Source organism: Salvelinus sp. IW2-2015, linkage group LG4q.1:29, assembly GCF_002910315.2.
Source record: "Salvelinus sp. IW2-2015 linkage group LG4q.1:29, ASM291031v2, whole genome shotgun sequence".
NCBI lineage: Eukaryota > Metazoa > Chordata > Actinopteri > Salmoniformes > Salmonidae > Salvelinus > Salvelinus sp. IW2-2015.
The window spans coordinates 50,446,660-50,469,483 of NC_036842.1; the positions used below are offsets into that span (position 1 = coordinate 50,446,660).

General features: G+C 44.2%; 1 protein-coding gene across 1 annotated transcript in view; it reads left to right on the forward strand.

The window, feature by feature from the left end:
- Window positions 1–22,609, forward strand: part of myo9ab (myosin IXAb) — a 186,258-nt gene extending 163,649 nt beyond the window's left edge. The window contains exons 30-42 of the mRNA XM_070439636.1: window positions 100–216; window positions 2,839–3,027; window positions 5,785–5,832; window positions 5,934–6,045; window positions 7,973–8,034; window positions 12,140–12,332; window positions 13,019–13,147; window positions 13,484–13,589; window positions 13,906–14,037; window positions 14,272–14,395; window positions 18,229–18,422; window positions 18,809–18,951; window positions 19,059–22,609. Coding sequence (XP_070295737.1) covers window positions 100–216; window positions 2,839–3,027; window positions 5,785–5,832; window positions 5,934–6,045; window positions 7,973–8,034; window positions 12,140–12,332; window positions 13,019–13,147; window positions 13,484–13,589; window positions 13,906–14,037; window positions 14,272–14,395; window positions 18,229–18,422; window positions 18,809–18,951; window positions 19,059–19,459 — 1,950 coding nt within the window. The 3' untranslated portion in view covers window positions 19,460–22,609. The remainder of the gene's footprint in view (window positions 1–99; window positions 217–2,838; window positions 3,028–5,784; window positions 5,833–5,933; window positions 6,046–7,972; window positions 8,035–12,139; window positions 12,333–13,018; window positions 13,148–13,483; window positions 13,590–13,905; window positions 14,038–14,271; window positions 14,396–18,228; window positions 18,423–18,808; window positions 18,952–19,058) is intronic.
- Window positions 22,610–22,824: the final 215 nt, after the last annotated feature.

Sequence of the window (22,824 nt, forward strand, 5' to 3'; positions counted from 1 at the left end):
ACACAGCAGCAGCATACTTTAGGTTTTGTAGACTACAGTATTTGATGAGTTTGATGAAGAAAACCTGTATTTATTATYACCATTTATTGTACCACGTAGATCAATGACCTGGACTCTGAGGACGGCAAGAAGGACACCTTGGTGGATGTGGTCTTCAAGAAGGCTCTGAAGGAGTTCCGCCTCAACATATTCAACTCCTACTCGACCGCTCTGGCTGTGAGTACCACTGTGGTTGCTTCGCGGTCCTTTCAAGTCTGAAGGTTTTATCAGTCGTATGTACAGGATACACATGGTATGCACCGTCCAACAAAATGCTTAKTTGCAGGTTCCTTCGCAACAATAATAAAAGATAAGATTTTGAACATAAAGTTAATGGCTTAGTAGAATAGAATAAACATTTTATCATAAGTATAATACAGGAGGCACAATTTATAGTACAATAATTACACATGTATCAGTGAAAAGGGAGATTAGCAATTAAATAAGAGTCTAGTAGCAGCAATTGTGGTGTGTGTGGGGGGGGGGGGGGGGGGGGTTTAATTTGGCTGTTATGGTGACTGTATTTCTGCCACACTGGCATTCACGAGTCATGACCGCTGTCAAATTCCACATGAGGTTGAGTCACGGTAACTAGGCTTCTCCAAAACTGCGCTCTGATGCCGCTAATGGTCATTAGTAGGCTACTAAACTTTCTAACGGCCAATCGTTAATGGCCTGATACTCAATGATATATTGTCCCTTTAATCAGTCTGTCATCAATGCAAATGCAATGGAAAATCAAGTCAAACACTTCATGAGAGCCCTGGCATTCAGAGTTTYTGTGGAATAGGATCACCTCTTGTGTAGAAAGAGCCAGCTCCGCATAGCTGGTTGATGCATGGAATTAAATGTGTGTTCCTATAAGCCCATGTTGCGCAACATTTTTATAGGCCTTTGATGGCCTCTATTAAAAATAGGAGAATACCATCAGCTTTCTATAGGCTTGCTATATTTATTTCTCAACTTTCCTAATATTAAGCACATTGCTTTCCTTTACAACCTGAGTAGCCTACCTGGCTGGCATGAAAATGAACCGCAGGAAAAGCATCCTCCATTCGCTATTTAAGTGCATACCGATGACATGTCTATTGGTCCATTCTAAATCAAACTAATTTCACACATATATTATTTAGTATATGTAAAGTCAAGATTAAATTCAGAATMGTCTGATGGGTGAGAATTGTATCACTGTTTGTGCCTAGAGTGTGCAGTCTAAGGCAAGAAACAACGCGTGCATTTTGTTCCCTGKCTTTTTCAAATCATAGTTGCGTGCATTGTGTCATGTAGCCTAGCCCATAGGCCTAGATATTGTGATAAGATTTGTATCACAGCTGAAGTGGCCAAATAAAGTGAGTTTTTATTGGGACAGTGACACATTTTTTGTTGTTTTGGCTCTGTCCTCGAACACTTTGGATTTGAAATGATACAATGACTATGAGGTTAAAGTGTCAGCTTTAATTTGAGGATATTTTCCATCCATATCGGGTGAACCGTTTAGAAATGTCAGCCCTTTTTGTACATAGTCCCCCTATTTTAGGGGACCAAAAGTATTGGGACAAATTCACTTATGTGTAGTAAAAAGTTTACTATTTGTTCCCATATTTCTACGGAGCAATTCCCATACCAGGCCGTGATGCAACCGGTCGAGACGCTCTCAATGGTGCAGCTGTAGTATTTGGAGAGGACCCGGGTTGGCATGCCAATATTCTTCAGCCACCTTAGGAAATAGACACGCTGTTGCACCCTCTTGACAAGAGTGGTGGTGTTGTTGGTCCATGAGCAGTCCTCGGTGGACGCAGAGGAACTAAAAACTGCTGACTCGCTCTACTGCAGTCCCGTTGATGTGGATCAGGGCGTGTTCCCTCTTCTGCTTCCTGAAGTCAACAATCAATTACTTTGTTCTGCTGACATGGAGGGAGAGGTTGTTGTCCTAGCACCACAAACACTTACCTCCTCCCTATAGGCTGACTCGTCGTTGTTGGTTATCAGGCCTACAACCGTGGTGTCGTCAGCAAACTTGATGATGGAGTTGGTGTCGTGCAAAGCCACGCAGTCGAGGGTGAACAGGAAGTACAGCAGAGGGCTGAGGACACAACCCTGTGTTAAGAGTCAGTGTGGTGGAGGTGTTGTTGCCAATCATCACAGCCTGTGGTCTGCCCGTCAGGAAGTGCAGGATCCAGTTGCAGAGGGTGGTGCCCAGACCCAGGGCTCTGTACTTGGTAACTAGCTTGGAGTGAACAATAGTGTTGAATGCTGAACTGTACTCAAMGAACAGCATTCTCACATAGGTGTTCCTCTTGTCCAAAGAGAAAATTGAAGTGGGTCCAGTGTGCCTGGCATGCTGGKCTTGATGTGGGCCATGACCAACCTCTCAAAGCATTTCATGATGAAAGGGGTGAGTGCGTTTGGGCGATAGTCATTTGGCCATGCCACCTTGGTTTTCTTGGGCACTGGTCACGATCACTTTTACAGTGGGCCTCAAGGTACTGGGCACCCCAATCACAACCGTCAGTGACCACAAATACTTTTTTACTTGGACAGTGGCTGACTGTATTGTAGCACATGAATCGATTTTTGTAATCTTGCCTCCCTCACTACTATTTTCCTCCTCATCTCTGCCTGTCCCATACTACTTTAGACGGTAGTACTGTAATCAATTSCATTATAACACTTTCTCAAAAGATRTCAAAACTCTTTACAGTAACACATATGGGATTTTTCCGCTAATATCTTCTTCTCCTCGTTCCCTCATCCCAATCCCCCACATCTCTTCCTTCTCCCCCTTTCCCTCTCCTCCAGATGGATGACGGTAAGAGTATCCGTTATAAGGACCTGTACGCCCTGTTTGAACACATCCTGGAGAAGAGCATGCGGCTGGAGCAGAGGGACTGGCYCGAGTCGCCCGTCAAGGTCTGGGTCAACACCTTCAAGGTCTTCCTGGATGAGTTCATGACCGAGTACAAGCCCATGGACAGCACCATCGGCAAGGTAGGGTTTGTGTGAGCGGGTGGAAGGATTTTGGCTGGGCGGGTGGGTGGGTGAGTGCTTGCGTCCGTACATGTGTCAATGCGTGTGTGTTGTTTATTTAGAATATGCTTCGACGGGTCAGTCCCATTGAGATGGAAATCCTATAGCAGTCTTACAAGCTGATGCATGGCATGTTGGATCAGTGTTAATTTGGTCAACAGAAATCGTGACAGCAGTGCGAAGGACACGTGACACCCGGCACACACAGCCTACATCAGCTGGTGAGCTGCAGGGGAGCAAGCGAGGAGTGTAGGCAGACAGGCTCCGCTCTGGRCCCGCTTTCGATTATACACATCGTGCAGGCAACTCTCTTGCTTCCCTGTAGCAAACCAGTCACCACCAGCCTTCTAGTTAGCTACCCTTTGCCTGGTTAAGAAACACAAGCTAGGGCCTCCCGAGTGGCGTGGCGCGGTGGTCTAAGGCACTGCATCGCAGTGCTAGCTGTGCCACTAGAGATTCTGTTTTTGAGTCTAGACTCTGTCGCAGCCGGCCACGACCAGGTGACCCATGGGGCGGCGCACAATTGGCCCAGCGTAGTCCGGGTTTGGTGGAGGGTTTCGCCGGCTGGGATGTCCCATCGCGCACTAGAGACTCCTGTGGCGGGCCGGGCGCAGTGTACGCTGACACGGTCGCCAGGTGCACGGTGTTTCCTCCGACACATTGGTGCGGCTGGCTTCCAGGTTTAAGTGGCCAGTGCGGCTTGGTTGGGTTGTGTTTCGGAGAACGCACGGCTCTCGACCTTCGCCTCTCCCCGAGTCCATATGGGAGTTGCAGCGATGAGACAAGACTGTAACTACCAATTGGATACCACGAAATTGGGGAGAAAAAGGGGTATAAAAAAACACACGCTGCTTCAAGAAAATTGAAACAATAGCATCATTTAGTTTAAGAGAAAAAAAACAGTATGTTTTTCTCTCCCTTCAGTATAGAGAAGTAGTCTGTCTTTGATTTTGTAGTCTCGCTCAACCCTCCTACTTTCCCCACTGCATTTCAAAGCCAGATTCTGTAGCCACGTCTCCCTCTTTCCCTCAGAGAAAACGGCTTGAGAGATTACCGTTCAAAAGACCCATAATGCTGTTTCTTTCTATCGTGCATTGGTGGGCTGCGTTTTACATTCATAAAGCATATCGCGGGCCATTCTAGAACTAGGCTACTTAACCGTTTTATGCTACTGGGCCGCGTACAGCAGGATGCAACATTTTGGAACGTTCAGYTAGGCTCTGCAGGCTGCCATTAGCAACTCCAATTATCCTTAAAACGTCTTCTGTGTTTGATTCTTTTTTAAATAATCGGTTCAAGGACATACATCTGGTGTATTAGAAGCAATTATTGGTACCATGATTGTCTTCAAATGTTGTATTTATCTACACAAAGATTGACCAAGAAGATTGCCATTTGCCTATTCACTATCATGCGGGATCCTGTTTTCTGCTAACAATGCCTGAAGTACCGCGGTCAGCCTTGAACTTCTGTGGCTTCAATGAGCGCGGGGTCAGTCGTTCTCCCTGGGAATAACATTGGCTCTACTCATGGAATTCCGTCTGCAACATTCAAGAAAGTTTTGCAACTGAACGTGGCCCTACTAACATTACCAGTAGCCTATACGTAAACATTTGGTGGCACACAAAGAAAGTAAAAGAGATAGCAAACWATTTATTGACTACATTTCTCTTGCCACTACACTATAACTGACTTYGTAAATAACTTTATTTTGAGTCAATGTGGATCCAGTGACTCAGCACTTGGACCAGGACTCCAGCCATAGGGACTCGACCATTGGGGACTCTAGGTTTAGTGACTCGACTACATCACTGGGCGAAACGGCCATTAGCTGTCGTTCTACTTTTGGACATCAATGTGGCTTCGGCATCCGTGGAACGTTGATAACAAAGGCAATGATGCCACTGAGGTGCAACCCATACTACTTTGCGGCACCATCTGGTGATTGTGCTTCTCTCTCTCGCTCTGTCTCTCTCGCTCTGTCTCTCTCGCTCTGTTTCTCTCGCTCTGTTTCTCTCGCTCTTTCTCTCTCGCTCTTTCTCTCTCGCTCTGTCTCTCTCGCTCTGTCTCTCTCGCTCTGTCTCTCTCGCTCTGTCTCTCTCGCTCTGTCTCTCTCGCTCTGTCTCTCTCGCTCTGTCTCTCTCGCTCTGTCTCTCTCGCTCTGTCTCTCTCGCTCTGTCTCTCTCGCTCTGTCTCTGTGCTTGCTAGATAATGTGCAATATTTATGTAGGCTGAATTAGGAATTTACATGGGCAGATCATTCATATATATTCTTAGATATGTTTGTCATATGTCTGCTGTTGGGAAGAGAATAGGATGTTATGCAGAAAAATATGTTGGTAGGACATGGCTATGTATGTTTGTGCACATGGAAGTCAGTGATTTATGCTTACTATAGGTTAAAGAGGAAATACAAATGTGATTTGACTAAAATGTGACAAATTAAGGGCATATAGTTTACAAAAATGGCCCATTGTTTTCGTCATTTTTAACAATAACTACACCAAGTCGTTATTTAAATGACCAAAATGTGACTAAGTGATATTTTTGTCAAAATGATGAAGACTAGACTAAATGTCAAAAAAGATTGCCAACATTAACACTGTGTTGGATGTATGGGTGGGTGCATGGCATGTTGGATGGATGGGTGGGCGAAGGCTTGATGGGCGAAGGCCTGATGGGACTAGTCACTGGTCTGTTTGTCTCCTGTTCTCTTAGGCCCCCAAACCAGAACGCAAGAAGAGGAGGAAAAAGGAACCTGACATTGTGAGTATTATATTCTATACCGTATCTCTACACTTTGTAATGCATTTGATGGCTGTATCTTTATGGCAAACTGAGTTGAGCCCCTCTATCACCCTCTGTAGGTTGAGGAGCACAATGGGCACATCTTCAAGTCCACCCAGTACAGCATCCCCACCTACTGCGAATACTGCTCCTCTCTTATCTGGATGATGGACCGGGCCTGCGTCTGCAAACGTGAGTTCACACACATTAACAGTTCCACTCCACACATACACTCCACACAAAAAATGGTCGAAGACTCCAGTCACCCAAGTTATAGACTGTTCACTTTGTTTGTTTTTTACACTACTCGCTGTTTATTATCTAGTCATAGTCACTTTACACCTACCTACATGTACAAATTACCTCGACTAACCTGAACCCCAGCACATTGACTCGCTACCTGTATCCCCTGTATATAGCCTCATTATTGTTATTGTTACTTTTTAGATTTTTTACTTTAGTTGATTTAGTAAATATTTATTAACTCTATTTTCTTCAAACTGCGTTGTTGGTTAGGGGCTTGTAAGTAAGCATTTCTCGGTAAGGTACCTGTTGTATTCGGCGCATTTGTGACATTCGATTTGATATACAGTGCCTTCAGAAKGTATTCACATCCCTTGACTTTTCCCACATTTAGTTGTGTTACAAAGTGGGATTAAACTGGATTTGATTGTCTTTTTTTTTGTGTCAACAATCTAAACAAAATACTCTGTCAAAATGGAAGAAAAAGTCAAATGTTTTAAGGATTTATGGAAAATGAAACACTAATATCTTGATTAGATAAGTATTCAACCCCCTGAGCCAATACATGTCAGAATCACCTTTGGCAACGATTACAGCAATGAGTCTTCCTGGGTAAGTCTCTTAAGAGCTTTGTTTCACCTGGATTGTACAATATTTGACCATTATTCTTTCAAAAATTCTTCAAGCTCTGTCAAGGTGGTTGTTGGTCATTGCTAGAKAGCCATTTTCAAGTCTTGCCATAGATTTTCAACCCAATTTAAGTCAAAACTGTAACTAGGCCACTCGGGAACATTCAATGTCGTCATGGTTAGCAACTCCAGTGTATATTTGGCCTTGTGTTTTAAGTTATTGTCCTGCTGAACGGTGAATTTATCTCCCAGTGACTGTTGGAAAGCAGACTGATTCAAGTTTTCCTGGAGGATTTTTGCCTATGCTTAGCTCGTTTCTGMMTRTTTTCATCGCCTCCCAAAAAATCTCCCCAGTCCTTGCCGATGACAAGCTACCCATAATATAATGCAGCCACTACCATGCTTGAAAATATGAAGAAAAGAGTTGAATACTTGACTCGAGACATTTCAGCTTTTTATTTTTTATTAATTCGTTTTTTTTTTATTAAACATAATTCCACTGTGACATTATGGGTTATTGTGTGTAGGCCAGTGACACAAATTCTAAGTGTAATCAATTTTAAATTCAGGCTGTAACACAACCAAATGTGGAAAAAGTAAAGGGTGTGAATAGTTTCCTGTTACGTGAATATATTTAGTATAGTTGTATCTAAACTTATTAAATGTTTCACTATTTACATTTTTCTGAAATTGACTGAGTAGGATGGTCCTCCCCTTCCTCTGAGGAGGAGCCTCCACTGATATATACAAACACACACAGACTCCACCATTACATACACACACATGCACACACAGATATAACCCCCCCCACACACTTTCACATTCACACACACTGCCACCCTTCCACACACACACAACGCACACACACACACACACACACACACACACACACACACACACACACACACACACACGCCCTCTTCCTGTGCTGCCTCTTAAGTGTCTGTAATCAAATTGTATCCAGCTGTTCTCATAAATCTATCTCCTCTCCATCCGCTCTCTAATGTTCACTCGAGCACAGGCATTGCCAGCTTTCTCTCTCCAGACTGCCTACTCTATATTTAAGCCTTTGTGGTCTGCTTGTTGACTGACGGGTTGTGTTTGGACACAAAGCATTGTTAGAACGTTGCTTAAAGGTTAGGGGATGCAGTTTGCTTGTTGTTGACTGAAAAGCAGTTGGAGACTTAGTGTTGATAGGTTGGGTAAGGGTATAGAGATTGTGTCTGACTCTGTGTCCTCTTCTGCAGTGTGTCGGTACGCCTGCCATAGAAAGTGCTGCTCTAGGATGACCACGAAATGTAGCAAAAAGGTAAGAGGCTATTGTATAGTGTTTGTATTTGTGTATTCATTATTAAGAATGGAAGGAAGGGATAGAGTATCAACCAAGAGACAATTAAAGGTACTTGCAGGGATGTTGTAGTTTTTAAAAGGATAATCCATCCAAACCACTAATTCCAATGATTAACAGTGTTAAATAACACTAATATGTGATAAACAATCATTTTTTTATGAAAAATGTTGTCGTTATAACAAGGTTTGGTAGCAATGTGAAAATCGTTGAGGAAATCTGTTGCAGCTCAAGTCAACTACAAAACCCACAATGCGATGCTCTCTCTTTGGGCTGGCTAGGTAGTGCTTAATTTGGCTCCTCTTAGTTTTGGACTGTTTCGTTCCGGAACCTATACRTCTCGTGGCATGAAAAATAATCTTCACCGTTTGCCATGTAATTAAAAAAAAAAAGCAATCAGGGTTCATTCGAGTTGCCTCKTGCCCCCTTAAAAAACATAATGTGAAAGCGTACATTTTCAGCCTGCGCCGGATAAGAATTGAMTAAGGTCAGGCCTGGGCTCATGGATGGCGCTACATTGTAGCCTTGAGACCAACACGTTGCSGTGGCTGTGGTAAGAGAGAGAAGCGCGCCTGTAGTCTCTCACACAGAGCTAGAATGAGATTTACTTTCTATGATCTCTCTCCTTCTCTCTGCTCTGATAGACACGAGCCTGTAGCTCTCATCTCTCCAGTAACACTTRGTCATTTATTTCCTTATAGAATCATATCCGTGGGAACCGTGCTGCAGCAACTTTGATAAATTGAAATAAATTTGCCAAAGTTATAGAATTAGGCCTACTGCTGTCTGTTCAGAAAGAAATTAAATCATTCAGAATACTACACCAGGATTAGGATCAATAGCTTTTAAWTGTGTGTAGCCCAATCACAAGGGMTCGGYAACGCGTGGCAAATCTATCGGTGAACAGCATGTGGCCAGAACAGGCCTTTCGCAATATTTCAAATACAATTGCGGGAAAACACAGGTAGGAAAGCAAATTGCTCCTGCTGAAAGAGAAGACTCTAATCTGTCTGTAGGCTACCAAMATATTTTCTCAACTTCCAAATAGGTCAAGCGAACAGTAGCCTATTGTACAAAGTAAAACGATAATATATGCTTTTTGGCACGAGTGGAGTGAGCTGCGCATCATTGACTGGAAACTGGAAAGCTTTTTTAGGACTATAATTTCCTCCTCGTATTGTACAATATGTGTCTCAACACACCTAGTATATTGATGGATTCAAGACGAGGTTGTTTTTATTGAGCTCAGATTCTCAGTTTGCCTGTCGTTTCGATCTTTTGCGCAGTAGGAAGATTCTTCTCCAGTCARGTAAAATGACARAGCATGGCATGAAATGCGTTTTTAAAAAGCATAACATTTTCGGGACCCTACAGGCTAACAATGTTTGCCTTGTGTTCTACRTTTGCAACCAACTTTACTRTACTGCTCTATGCTACTACGCAAACGCGATGATATTGCGGCATGGGTTGCCAACTTTCTCGCTACCAAATAAGGGACACAAGGTGGCGTGCCAGTGCACGGTGCCACGGCGGTGTGGGTATGGTGTTGTGTGAATGAATATACAGTATATATTCTTATTCAATTGGAAAGGCAAAACATTTTTATATTCCATTTAGTCTATAGCTTTACTAAAACTGTATCATTATGTAAACTTATGTGAATAAACCTCAAAATAAATTATCAAATAAATCAGAATATATTTCAAATGGAAAAGAGTGGCATGAGTCACTCAAAGTTTACTTTTTCCATGGATAATTTTTGCTGCTCTTGACTGATTCAAGCAATCATTTGTCCTTTTGCATAGCCAGAGAGAAGTCCTTACATGACAAGTCACAGTTCACAGATATTTGAAGTTCATTTTTGATCAGATTTGTCACAGATGTGCTGCATCTGTTTCTTGAGTCTGACCATTTAATGGTCATTAGAGAGAGAATCCTCTACAAAGGCATTTGAGCCTGGCACACTGAGGACAAATGAGACCARCCTGAACATGTTGATCAAGTTGGCTTTCCCTAGGTTTTGGAAAACTGCCACCCACTTCTCCCTGGTGGATTTTGTGGTATCCTGTCTGGCTTTCTGTATTTCCTCCCGGCTAGCACAAAACTCTTCATAGAGTTGGTCCATACTGACTGTCTCTGTCATTTTGAGGGCACCCACCACCTGCTCCAGGTCAGTGAAGGAGAGCTCCTCATAGCGGCCAGTCAGTTTCACCATTACATTTTCTGGTGAGAAATCAAACGACTTGTCAATGTATGTAATGACAGGGTCATAGAACTTCAAAGTCCTCTTGCTGCTTGGACATTTGTGCCGACAATTGTTTGTCCATCAGCTGCTTGGTCTAGTATCCAAAAAGCTGTCCTGTTTCCACTGAAGCATCTTCATTTTGAAATGTTGGACTTCTTCGTAAACATCTGTGATGGAGAGCGTTGTTTCCTCCAGCTTTTTTACGAGTTGGTCAAAAACACACCCCACGTTGTGGAAAAAGCACAGATAAATCTCAGCAGCTTCCGTTTTTTTCTTCATACTCAGAAATACTCTTCAGTGCCACAGGACAGGTCTCCCCAAGGGACCTGAAGTATGATGTAAGAGCTGGCCAGCTTTGCAGGAGACGATCGACAGCTGGATGAAGAGAGAGCCATCAGAGCCAAGATGKAAACATGTCGCAGAATTTCACGCCACTCAATGTCAACAAAGGCAAAAAATGCACTCAGTTCCTCTTCAGGAAGCAGATACTGAGAAGTGGCTGTCGATCTTTAAAACAATTGTCTCAATATCCACTGACAGCTGATCGCAGGCGTGCTTCCAGGCATTATGAGCTATGTGAGCTGGGCAATTAGCTTTCAGAATGCGATTGTTGGCACTGCTCAATATCTGGTAAACGGAGTGGTGTTTTCTAAAGTTGACATTGGCATTTATCTGCTGCATAGGCTGTGATATGTGTCTAATATCCAGTTCATGCTTTTCCAGACAGTTCATCAGAGCTCGATGTATGCCATTTACAGTTTCCTCACGGTCTTCATAAAAGTCATGTAACTCCGTCAGACACAGAGAAATATCTCACGCACACTGGACACATGTTTCTATTTCCCTTGTTTGAGTTGTCTCTGGCAGCTGAGAAATACACGGGCTCGCCTTCGGTCGGGGACAGATCATCCAAAATATCCCGCACGGTCTTTCTTCACAACATTTGAGTCATGAAACAAAGGCACCTTTGAGCTTAACAAGGCAGTCGGTGCTGTTGTAGCCGAGTCCGTGTTTAACCGTGTGGTACACATACGAGGATTAACTTGCAGCGATTTTGTCGTTTTTCCGCAGTAGACGTTACGAAGAATGCACCGATATTGCTAGCACCTTTAGCTTGCGTGGCCTTGTGCATTTCTGTGGATGCATGCTGAGTTAGGTCATTCTCCCCTCCATGGCCAATTGAGAATTCCCGACGGCATGACGTACAGAAAGCTTTCGTCGAGTCACCACCGACGGCCTTAACCCACGTCTTTGTTGCTTCCCTTTGTTTGTTGTAGCTGCACAGTCTTTTTTGCATGTTTATCCATATTTCCTTGATATGCCAAACCGACCGAACAACAACAGAAATTACTTTGCAGGAATTGGTGCYTTTACGCTGTACTGTGATTGGATGAATATAGGGGACAAGGGAGGTCCCGTATGGGACAAACCAATTTATCCCAATATAAGGGACATCCCGGCTAATACGGGACAGTTGGCAACCCTATGCGGGCAATACTTTTTTATAACAATAAAAAATGTTCATACCTTCCGGTACCTCAGAGCTCCTCAGGTCACCACCTTCTCACGCTCACTTTTTGTTCCGGCACCTCCCGATTTACAAATGAAGCACAGGCTAGCTAGTCAACATAGCTACGTCAGTATCAGTATCAGCATGTGAAGTAGCTAGCTACAGTAGCCGTAAAATAGCCTAAACAAACTCCACTATCTGTCTGTTTGCCTGTACTTCTCAACTTCTATTTCTATGTGTCCGTCCGTCCCTGTGTGTATGTGTGTGTGTGTGTGTGTGTGTTTTTCTCTATCTGTGTGTGCCTCTATCAGTACGACCCGGAACTGTCGTCCAGGCAGTTTGGCGTGGAGCTGTCTCGTCTGACCAGCGAGGAGAGGACAGTGCCCCTGGTGGTGGAGAAGCTCATCAACTACATTGAGATGCACGGCCTCTACACCGAGGGCATCTTCAGGAAGTCTGGCTCCACCAATAAGATCAAGGAGCTCCGGCAGGGGCTGGACACAGGTGTGATTGACAGGGTCCTGCTCCAGTTTACCGTAGATTGTAGGGTTATGTTGTAAACCGGGGAGGGACAACAGAGCTGTGGTCGAGGCACTGTCTATAGGTTTTCTGATTGATTCATATAATGACAGGATACAGTTATGTTAGAAACTGTATGCCCTAAAATGAAAATAGGCTGTTGACACAGGCTGTAATAGTAGTGGCAACAGTTCCCATGAACAAGTTGCCATGACACCATGTTCAAGGTATTCACACTACCGGATCGAAAGCACTGTCCGTAGCAAAGAGTTTAACAGTTGTAATGTTTACTCCAACTATAGTATTTAAGTTATATAAATGCAACTTGTAAAGTGTTGGTCCCATGTTTCGTGAGCTGAAATAAGAGGGGGGGGGGGGGTGCTTATGTCTGTAATATAGCCCTTTTGTGTGGAAAAACTCATTCTGATTGGCTGGACCTGGCTCTCCAGTGGGTGGGCCTATGCCCTCCCAGGCACACCCATGGCTGTGCCCCTGCCCAGTTGTGAAATCCATAGATTATGGCCTAAMAATATATTTCAATTGACTGATTTCCTTCTATGAACTGTAACTCAGTAAAATCTTTGAAATTGTTGCATGTTGCGTTTATATTTTTGTTCAGTATACTTGTATGTCACTCTCTCTGTTTGTCTCCCATTGCCCTCCAACTCCAGATGTGAGCAGCATGAACTTGGACGATTACAACATCCACGTCATTGCCAGCGTGCTCAAACAGTGGCTCCGCGACCTGCCCAACCCTCTGATGACCTTTGAACTCTACAAGGAGTTCCTCCGAGCCATGGGTAAGAACTGGGGTCAGAAGTAACCACATTGGTATTTGTTACAATGTTACTGTGTGGTAATGGTTAAAATTGGCCTCTGTACCATTTTATAGATGCCCGAAGGTGTAGATATAATATAATAGATATGATGATGATATAATGAATGAAGGTATGTTGTGTGTGTGCATAGAAATAGAAATACTAGATGCATAGAAATAGAAATACTAGAACATACATTCCCATTCGAGTCTGTGACGGGTGCCACCGGCGGCCATATTGACTGCACCCATAGAAGTAAAGCAGGAAGTAAGACGCAGGAAGTAATATTTTTTGTATGACGTTGCTTCCCCCACGCAGGCCAGCCAGACAAGCGGGAGGTGATCCGTGGGGTGTACTCTGTGATTGACCAGCTCAGCCGAACCCACCTGAGCACCCTGGAGCGCCTCATCTTCCACCTGGTCAGGTGAGTGGTCACGTTACCCCACGGGAAGCAGGATGTGGAGACTCACTGGATGCCTCCCGATTCTCCGTCCCCTTCTTCCAAAGTGTGCACTTTCCGTCATGGACTTAACTATCGGAAACTCCCTCCAGTCAATACACCAAGGCGATGCTTCTAAATCCATGAATGGGTGCGTGGGAGAAGGGTGGATAATTGGGAGGTTGTTATCCACTGCGTTCCAGTTTTGACATCTGTACTTTGTTGCGACCTCCTCTGATGTGTGTGTGTGTGTGTGTGTGTGTGTGTGTGTGTGTGTGTGTGTGTGTGTGTGATCTTCCAGGATCACTCTGCAAGAGGACACCAACCGTATGTCGGCCAACGCCCTGGCCATAGTTTTCGCCCCCTGCATCCTCCGCTGCCCCGACACCATCGACCCCCTGCAGAGTGTCCAGGACATCGGCAAGACCACAGCGTACGACTCAGACCAGAATTAACAAAACACCCACCGTCACTCGATAGTTGCGAGTGTGTATACCAAGGCACTGACAAACTGACACACCTCAATAGCTATTCATCAGATGAGTCAATGTGTTATTTCTGTTGTGAATCCTGTTCCTATCAGACAGAATCGATTATAAAGTATAGACTGAGCAACAGGACAAGTCACGTTATTCACTGGTTGCTCATTCTGTATGTCCTCCTCTAGGTGTGTGGAGCTGATCATTGGAGAGCAGATGAATAAGTACAGGGCCAGACTGAAGGACATCAACAGCCTGGAGTTTGCTGAGAACAAGGCCAAGAGCAGACTGACYCACATCAGGAGGTCCATGGTAAAGGCACCAGGACACCAGGGGTCGTGTTCTTTAGGCATCAAACCGGATAAAAAATTGGAGGGACTTCCTGGACTTGTCCAATAAAAAAACGCTCATTTCCATTTCCATTGCAAAACATTTAAGCGTTTTCTGTTGCATGCCCTAATGAACACGACCCAGGGGTTCCAGGCAGGACAAATGTGACTGAGGTCATCATAGACTTCCCTCTCCATCTTCCAGTGGTTGACCTTTCACCTTTAATCTTTAGCCCTTAGATCCTCTCACRGGATGCAACGTTCTCCTACATTCTCCCAGTGATCGAAACATTAGACTCAAGTATGAAATTACTTTAGCCGTGATTTCGGCCATGACATCATGGGTCATGATTTAAGTTKATCTCCAGAAGTATTTCACTTTACCACCATATGAAAGTTCATTTGAGTGCAATTGGTTGTAATAAAAATTGGCCTACCCTCCATTTCCTTCTAATACCACCATGTAGTGTTTAGGCTTCAGCCCTAACCCTGTTCTCTCCTTTCCCCCTCCCCCCACTCCAGAAACCTGTACTAATCGCTGTTAGGTTTATTGGCATAACCCGCACAGCCACCCCGGTATGTATTCCTAGTATATACTCCATGAGATCACACCCAGTCCTGTCAGACCATTTGTCTGTGGTGCTGTCAATCAACCAGTCCTGTCAACCCATTTGTCTGTGGCGCAGTCAATCAGCAAGTCGGCACCTCCCTCATGCTGTGAAGTCCACGTGCCCTCACATTGCTATCTCTTCCGTCCTTCTGTCTCTCTTCCCTWCTCTTCATTCTCCCTTTCTCTATACACTGAGTGTATAAAACATTAGGAACACCTTCCTAATATTGACTTGCACACCTTTTGGCCTCAGAACAGCTTRAGCTCATCGGGGCATGGACTCTAAAATGTGTCGAAAGCTTTCCACAGGGGTGCTGGCTCATGTTGACGCCAATCCGTCCCACAGTTGTCAAGTTGGCTGGATGTCCTTTGGGTGGTGGACCATCCTTGATCCACACGGGAAACTGTTGAGCATGAAAAACCCAGCAGCGTTGCGGTTCTTGACACACTCACACCGGTGCGCCTGGCACTAACTACCATACCACGTTCAAAGACACTTAAATATTTTGTCTTGCCCATTCACCTTCTGAATGTCTCAATTGTCTCAAGGCTTAAACATCCTTCTTTACCTGTCTACTCCCCTTCATCTACACTGATTGAAGTGGATTTAACAAGTGACATCAATAAGGGATCACAGCTTTCACCTGGATTCACCTGGTCAGTCATTGTAATGGAAAGAGCAGGTGTTCCTAATGTTTTGTACACTCAGTGTATATCTCTTGTCCACAGAAGATTGTATTTGTGTCTACCAAAGTCGGCRAACTAATATTCTCAGCTTGTTACTTATCCTCGCACCGTTGACACCGTTGATTTGTCATACATTTGTAATAAATATCAACCTTTTATTATTTGTTAATTGAAACCGTTTTATGATTCATTCATGACTATCAACGGTCATTACTAGGTCATGTGAGAGAAATGAGAGCTGTGGTTCGTCCGTTGGATAGATAGGGCAGAGTTTAGCTTATGTTATACAACTGGTGGTTCTAATTCTGAATGCTGATTGGTTAAAACCGCGTTCTAGCTATTCCACAAGTTACCACCGCTAAATCTGACGTAAAATGCCCATTTACTTTGTTCCATCTGACTGCGCAATCCACTGTCTCATCAGCCCAGCCAGGCAATTTATAAACTTGATCTCCACTATAAAAAGCATCTATACATTATCTCACATTTCTTTTAAAATAAAATGTGGTTTTCAAACGCTGAGATTTGTATAAACCTTAGTGTCTGTCTCCCRGACATTTGCAACATTGTTTCAATATTCAAATTAAATCTCCAGGTGTCCCATAGTAATTAACGTTTCGGGAGACAGGACGAGACAGACATGCAGCGTTTCTCAGCCAGTCGAAATCATGAATCAGCTGGCATCATATTTATGGGTATATACAAAAAAAATGAAAAAAAGGTAAAACAAAGTGCAGCTAGTTTGCAGTCTTTCCAGCTTCACTTTGAAGTTATTAGCTGTGTTGCTGTGTTGATGGCTAGCTCCTCTGAATAACAGTGTACTGATGAGAGAACACATTTTCTATGCTAGGCAAAATCGCYCCTCATTAGCTCATTGCTATGGATGATTCCAAATAAATGTCACTAGAAAACAGCTGAAACAAATGCAATTACAACTACTGTTGTTATTCTGTCTGCACTGTTTGACGTGACTGTAAGTTAGCCGTAGTTGGCTAGCAAGCAAGCAAGGGATAAGAACGTTGCCAGCTAGTAAGGCAATGGAACATTTAGAACGAACGACTAGGTTCTGTCCATAGATACAGAACAAAAAGACTGAACGACTGGGTTGCGTCTCTGGCAACCGAACCGATAGAACGAACGACCGACCGACAAGCTGGCTTGGGTAGCAACCCTAGATTTGTGTAAGGACTGTACGGATGAAATAGTATGAATAAATTCATAAAAATAAAGTTTTTAATMAAATTATGTTAATCATTATTTGAATATGTTGGTAACCCGTTGTATAAAAGTGATAATGCCATCGAAACCGGTGTTTGGACGATATAATATTGGCACGGTTTGCCGGTGTTGTGCCAGAATTCTCCCCCCCTTTCGCGTTCTTCATTGCTGCGACTGGCTTGATAGTTGAGATTTCTGCTCTTCACTRCGTTGTCAGTTTTGCCTACATTTCACTGATCTTAGTAGCAGAAGGCATTTTTGTCTGCAGTTTTCGGTTTGGCTATTTGTTTCAAGTGTATGTGGCGGTTCTAGCTTGTAATGTGTCCTGGGCGAATACCCGTTTCAGCATCCTCCCCCGGGGGCGCCCGGTGCCCCCTCAGCCCCCATGTCGCCCGTACCTAAATCCACTACTGATTTGTATTAGTCTATAAATAAATCTCTTTGCCAGAATTTGTCAGCTCTCATGTCTTATTCGACTAGTATTTTTGAAAGTGTAAGCATAATTCATCCATAGTTGTTCTGAAATGTTTGTTTGCCAACATTTTACTCGCTTCTCTATGTTTAACATAACACACATACATTAGTTATTAATTTCGGTTGCCTATCCTGACGTGAAGTTTGTTCTATAGAAAGTATTTGACTCAAAATTAAGGAAATTAGAAGGGGGGGAGGGATTCTGGCAAGGGGGATATTTTCGGCACAACACTGGCAACACCCGTGCAAATATATCCTCCAAACATTGGCTTCTCTGGCATTATCACTCAAATAACCAATGAGCTTGCTTTGTTTGTTTTATGTTGTCATTATTTGCATCTCGACCGAACCAAAGCCCCATGGCTAACATCATTTTTTCCCACTTTATTTTTGTTGTTGGTTCGCATCATAACATGCAGCCTAAAAAGGTCATGCACACCTGTGTATGCGTGCGTGTCTTTGTGTATGCTACAGTTTGTTGGTTTTATAACACTCATGAAGTAGTTTTTATCATAACTTGATGAACATATTCTAGAAAATATGCATATTCAGTTGCTTTGTGCAGGTTTGAGAAATCAACGTTTAAAAGACCATCAACCATGTCCCTCGCTGTGGGTTTTCTGTCCAGCCATCTTGAATACTCATCTCTTGGGCTGTCGCCACTGTGTATGTGTTTGTTAGTAGAACCTGTCCTCGTGACACTGAGTCGGATGTGAACCGTTCCATCAGCCTCTATCCTAACCACCTAATGGCCTGCTCTAGCCTAGCCTAGCTTACCTCATAGTCTAGCCTTTATGCTAACTAGCCCTCTGCTCTGTGTCCTATAGGGCAAAGGTGGTCTTCGGAGGGGTAGCAGCCACCACACGCCCTCCCCACCCCTCAGCCCCAGAGCGCCCCCGGTGGACGGGGACAGTGCTGGAGAGGAGGGGGCAGAGCTAGGGCTGACGGAACAGCAGCAGGCCGTTATGCAGCAGGAGGAGAGGGTGCTGACGGAGCAGATCGAGAGCCTGCAGAGAGAGAAGTAAGCCTGTCATGTCGTCCTTATTATCTCTTATTCACGATAACTGTAGTACTGTAGGGGGCCCTTGGACCTTCTCCTCCAATGTGTTTTGACAATGAGACGAGGACATAAGGAATTGAGGAAAGACAAATTGAGAAAGAGACAAGTTATATGTCTTGTGAACAACTTTGTTGATAAGTACTCAATTAGTTATTCTGTAGATGGGGTAATATATGCCATTTTTGCCAACGCTTTTATCCAAAGCAACATTTTACATACGGGTGGTTCTGGGAATCGAACCCACTGTCCTGGCGTTGCAAGCACCATGCTCTACCAACTGAGCTACACAGGACCGCATGTCGACAGGGTGTTGATGGGATGTGTAACTGTTGATCGTGTGTGTGTAGAGAGGAGTTGACGTACGAGATGTTGATGTTGGAGCCGCGGGCATCTGATGATGAGACTCTGGAGTCGGAGGCCTCGATAGGAACAGCAGACAGCTCTGAGAACCTCAGCATGGACCATGAGGGAGCCGCCTCCAACCCCTCTGGTGAGACTGGAGAGTGTGTGTGTGTGCGCCGTGTTCTATATGTGGTGTCTGTCTGTCTGTCTGTGTGTCGTAAACACTTCTCTCTAACCAAGTCTTTCTCTCGACAGGCACCTACCGCTCCCGGATGTCTGAAGCCAAGAGCCGCCGCGGCCTCCGGAGACAACCCGACTCTGTGGACTCGGTCGACTCCATCTTGTCCACCGCCTCTTCCTCGCTCTCCTCCTCCTCCTACCACCCCTCCTCCTCGGTTATCCCTCCTTCCCCCAACTACCGCTTCCGCTCCTCCTCATCCGGCCCCCTGCTCGCCTCCTGCTCGTCGGGCCTAGGAGTCCCCATAGTGCAGTCTGAGGGGGATCCGAGGGGCACTGTGGGGGTGAAGAGTCGCCACCGCCTCCGGCTGAGTAGGAGCTCGCCGCGTGAAGCCCCCGAGGGCCACAGAAGGGAGTCTGACTTCAGTTCGCCGCCCCAACAGCTGGTTCTGTATGGCAGTAACGAGTTTATGGTGTGAGGGAGAGTGGCGGAGAGACGAGACATCCGAACCGCCTTCTATCTCCCATGCCGATAGAATGTGTATGAGGGAGGGAGGGAGGGAAACAGGGCTGGAATGGGCCATGTAAGCATCCGTCTCTCACTTCTGTCCTCCCCTAGCTGTGCTCACCTCTCTACTTCTTCCCTGTGCCAGTCTTGCCTTGGAGGTCTGCCGCCGTCCCACGATGCAGTTGGGCGCCATCCGCTTGGTGGGAGTGGGCTGAGAGTGAAGTGAAAGATGATGAACGGAGAGGGAGAAAGAGAGATGGAATGAATGAATGAAAGAAATAGGAAGCCTCGGGAACTAAGATGGAGGAGTGGCAGGAGGCTGTAGAGGAAATAAAAGGGTGACAGAGAGAGAGAGACGGAGAGTGAGGAAAAGGATGAGGGCGGCTGCCTTGACTCACCTGTCTTTTTGAACTTTGACCTCCAAACCCCTTGACCCCTGCTGGAGCCTCAGGGGCACAGGGGGGCTGGAGAGAATGAAAAAATAGAAGCCACAGCGCCATCTTTTGAGTGGAGGTCTAAAGTGGCTTGAGCCACTCAATTGCAGAGTAACTGACTGAGAGGACTGTCCACCATTTTTGATAAGAAGCACTCAGCTACTCTCACATCTGCTTTCAAGTTTACACGATACAGCCTCTCCACAAGGCTGCATGCTCCTTCATTACACTTGTTTCCTATGCCTGTTCAAGAGACTACTGTGGTGATATGTTATAAACGTGTAATATGACATTATTATTATTATGTTATTAAAAATATGTAAATAGAAGGAACTCCAGTGCTACTGGGTCGTCCAGTGTTTATGATAACAGTCTCTTGTCAGGAGTCTTTTGCAAAGTGAAGTGTATGGGATTCAGGTTATGGTTTTGTTTGTCGTTTTGTTTTGTTGATTTTAACGAGGTCGGTGCTATCCGGGATCTTTGGGACGTCCCTACCCTTAACACTAACCCTTATCCTAACCCTAACTATAACCATAAACCTTACCTAAACCGAACCATTTTTAAAATGTCAACTTCAATGGGGTAGGGACGTCCCAAGAATCCCAGATAGCACATACCATTTTAACAGAGCCACTTGATGTGTTCAGTTGGTGCCACTTCTTCTCYTGTGAAATAATACATGTGGTGCGACGAGAGATTGACTTTCAGACACTTACGATCATCACAGCACTGTTGCCATTGTGTTTGATACCGCGACTGCGGTGTTCAATGTTTATCAGCCATAATGTATTGTAATGCCTTTCTCCTCCATCTGTCGTTTGTCTGTGTTCCCCCCCCCCACAATTCTACGTTGACGCTACGTTTGTTCTGAGACATCAGTGTTAAGAGTAACCAAATCAGGACTTGAATTTATTTTGTCTCTTTATTGGTGTATCATTATCGTTGTTGTTATAGTTGCCGTTGAGGCTGTCATCTTTTTGTTGCAACAGCTTTACTTGCGTGGTAATGGGGATTTTGTTGAGACGAAGTACATTTTTTATCGCCTCTCTGTACCAAGAGGTGTGTGTGTGTGGTTGGTTGGTTATCACTACTGCTCTGTTCATTTGATGTCAACACAGTCCAACCTTTACGATAGACACACACACACACACACACACACACACACACACACACACACACACACACACACACACACACACACACACACACACACACACACACACACACACACACACACACACACACACAGTCCTCTGCTATGTATGTCCCATACAACCTTTGAGCCAGCCAAATCCTTCACCTCTGATTTTTACATTGGTTAAAATATGAATTAACCTTTCCATCCACTTCACTACCGGGCTTTCCTGAACAGTAGCATTTACGCCATGCTAAATGTGTATTTAAATGCCTCGCAGAGAAAAGGCAATCAGTTTCAATCGTCCAGTGTGTTTAAACAGAAGATAACTATCTCTGGTACTGTAAGATAAATACCGCTATACTCTCACTCTCTATACCGTGCAATATCCTATGTGTCCTGTAGGGGGACCTGTCTATATCTATCTCTTCTCACCAGTACTTAACCTGGAGTTAAATCAGTATTATAGTCTTGCCATTCCTGTACTGTACTTGCCATCGAATGCATTACAACAAGGACACATCTGAAACAACACAATCYAAGTCTTGTCATAGGGAAGGTGTAGGACTTGATTGCAGAATAGTCATCATAATGAATAGGGAATTTCATGTAGCCTATGTGTTTTGTCACAAGCTTGCCTCTTCTTCAGTGTGCGTTGTTCCATCCAGGTTCTCCACTGTGTCCCGAAACCGGTAGAGACTTCACTTGCTGCTTGTTGTCTACTATTCGGGTGAAGCAGCTGAACCATGGTGGTATTTTAGGGAGCAGGCACCTCGATCGGTCACAACCAAACCTGGGTTGTGRGCATTAGGCACCGAATGAAAGAAAACTGACTGAAACAGGAAGGGACTACCCGAACTGACTACCAATAAGAACCGCTTGTTTTTGTTTTACGTAGCAAAGCTTTTTGCTACGGTGTGCTCTAATGAATATGACCCTGGTTATCAGAAAGAGCACTCAGAAATTCAGTTTGAGAGGGGAGCACTGGGGGTCGTTGAGGGGCGTGGGAGAAAATAACCATTCGTGCTGGTCAAGAACCCACACTAAGCACGGTATTTGTACACCCTAAGGCTGGCATTGGCYTCCTGCTAAAGTGAATGTACCTATCACTGGAAGGCAATGCTCTGCTTTCTCTTGTCGTTTTGTTGTTATTTTTATATACAGTATGTATATTGTATTTATGATCATGCTTATGAGTGTACATTGAAAAGAAAAAAAAGCCTGTAATTAAAAGGATATATTATCCTGTGTATGACTCCTTATATAATATTAATCATATTTAATGTTTTTTACAGGCTCAAAAAAAAAACTGTCATGTTTGTGCTACAGCAAAAATCCAACTTGAGCAATTGTGTCWTTTTGTGTGTGTGTGCTACTCTGGACACAGTTGTATGTATACGGTGCAATTTGTGTAATATTTCTTTTTTTATTATATAAATATATGTCTATGGTAAAAATAAAAWAWAAAAATTTATGGAAAAAATCATGTGCTTATTAAAAAGGCCAAACTGTTGTGAATTGTGTGATTAAAATACAGTGCATTCGGAAAGTATTCAGGACCCTTGACTTTTTCCACATTTTGTTACATTACAGCCTAATTCTAAAATAGATTAAATCGTTTTRCCCCCTCAGCAATCTACACACACTATACCCCATAATAACCCACTATACCGCAACCCCATAAACCTTTTTTTTTTTACTATTTTTTGCAAATAAATAAAAACAAAATATCACATTTACATAACTATTCCGACCCTTTACTCAGTA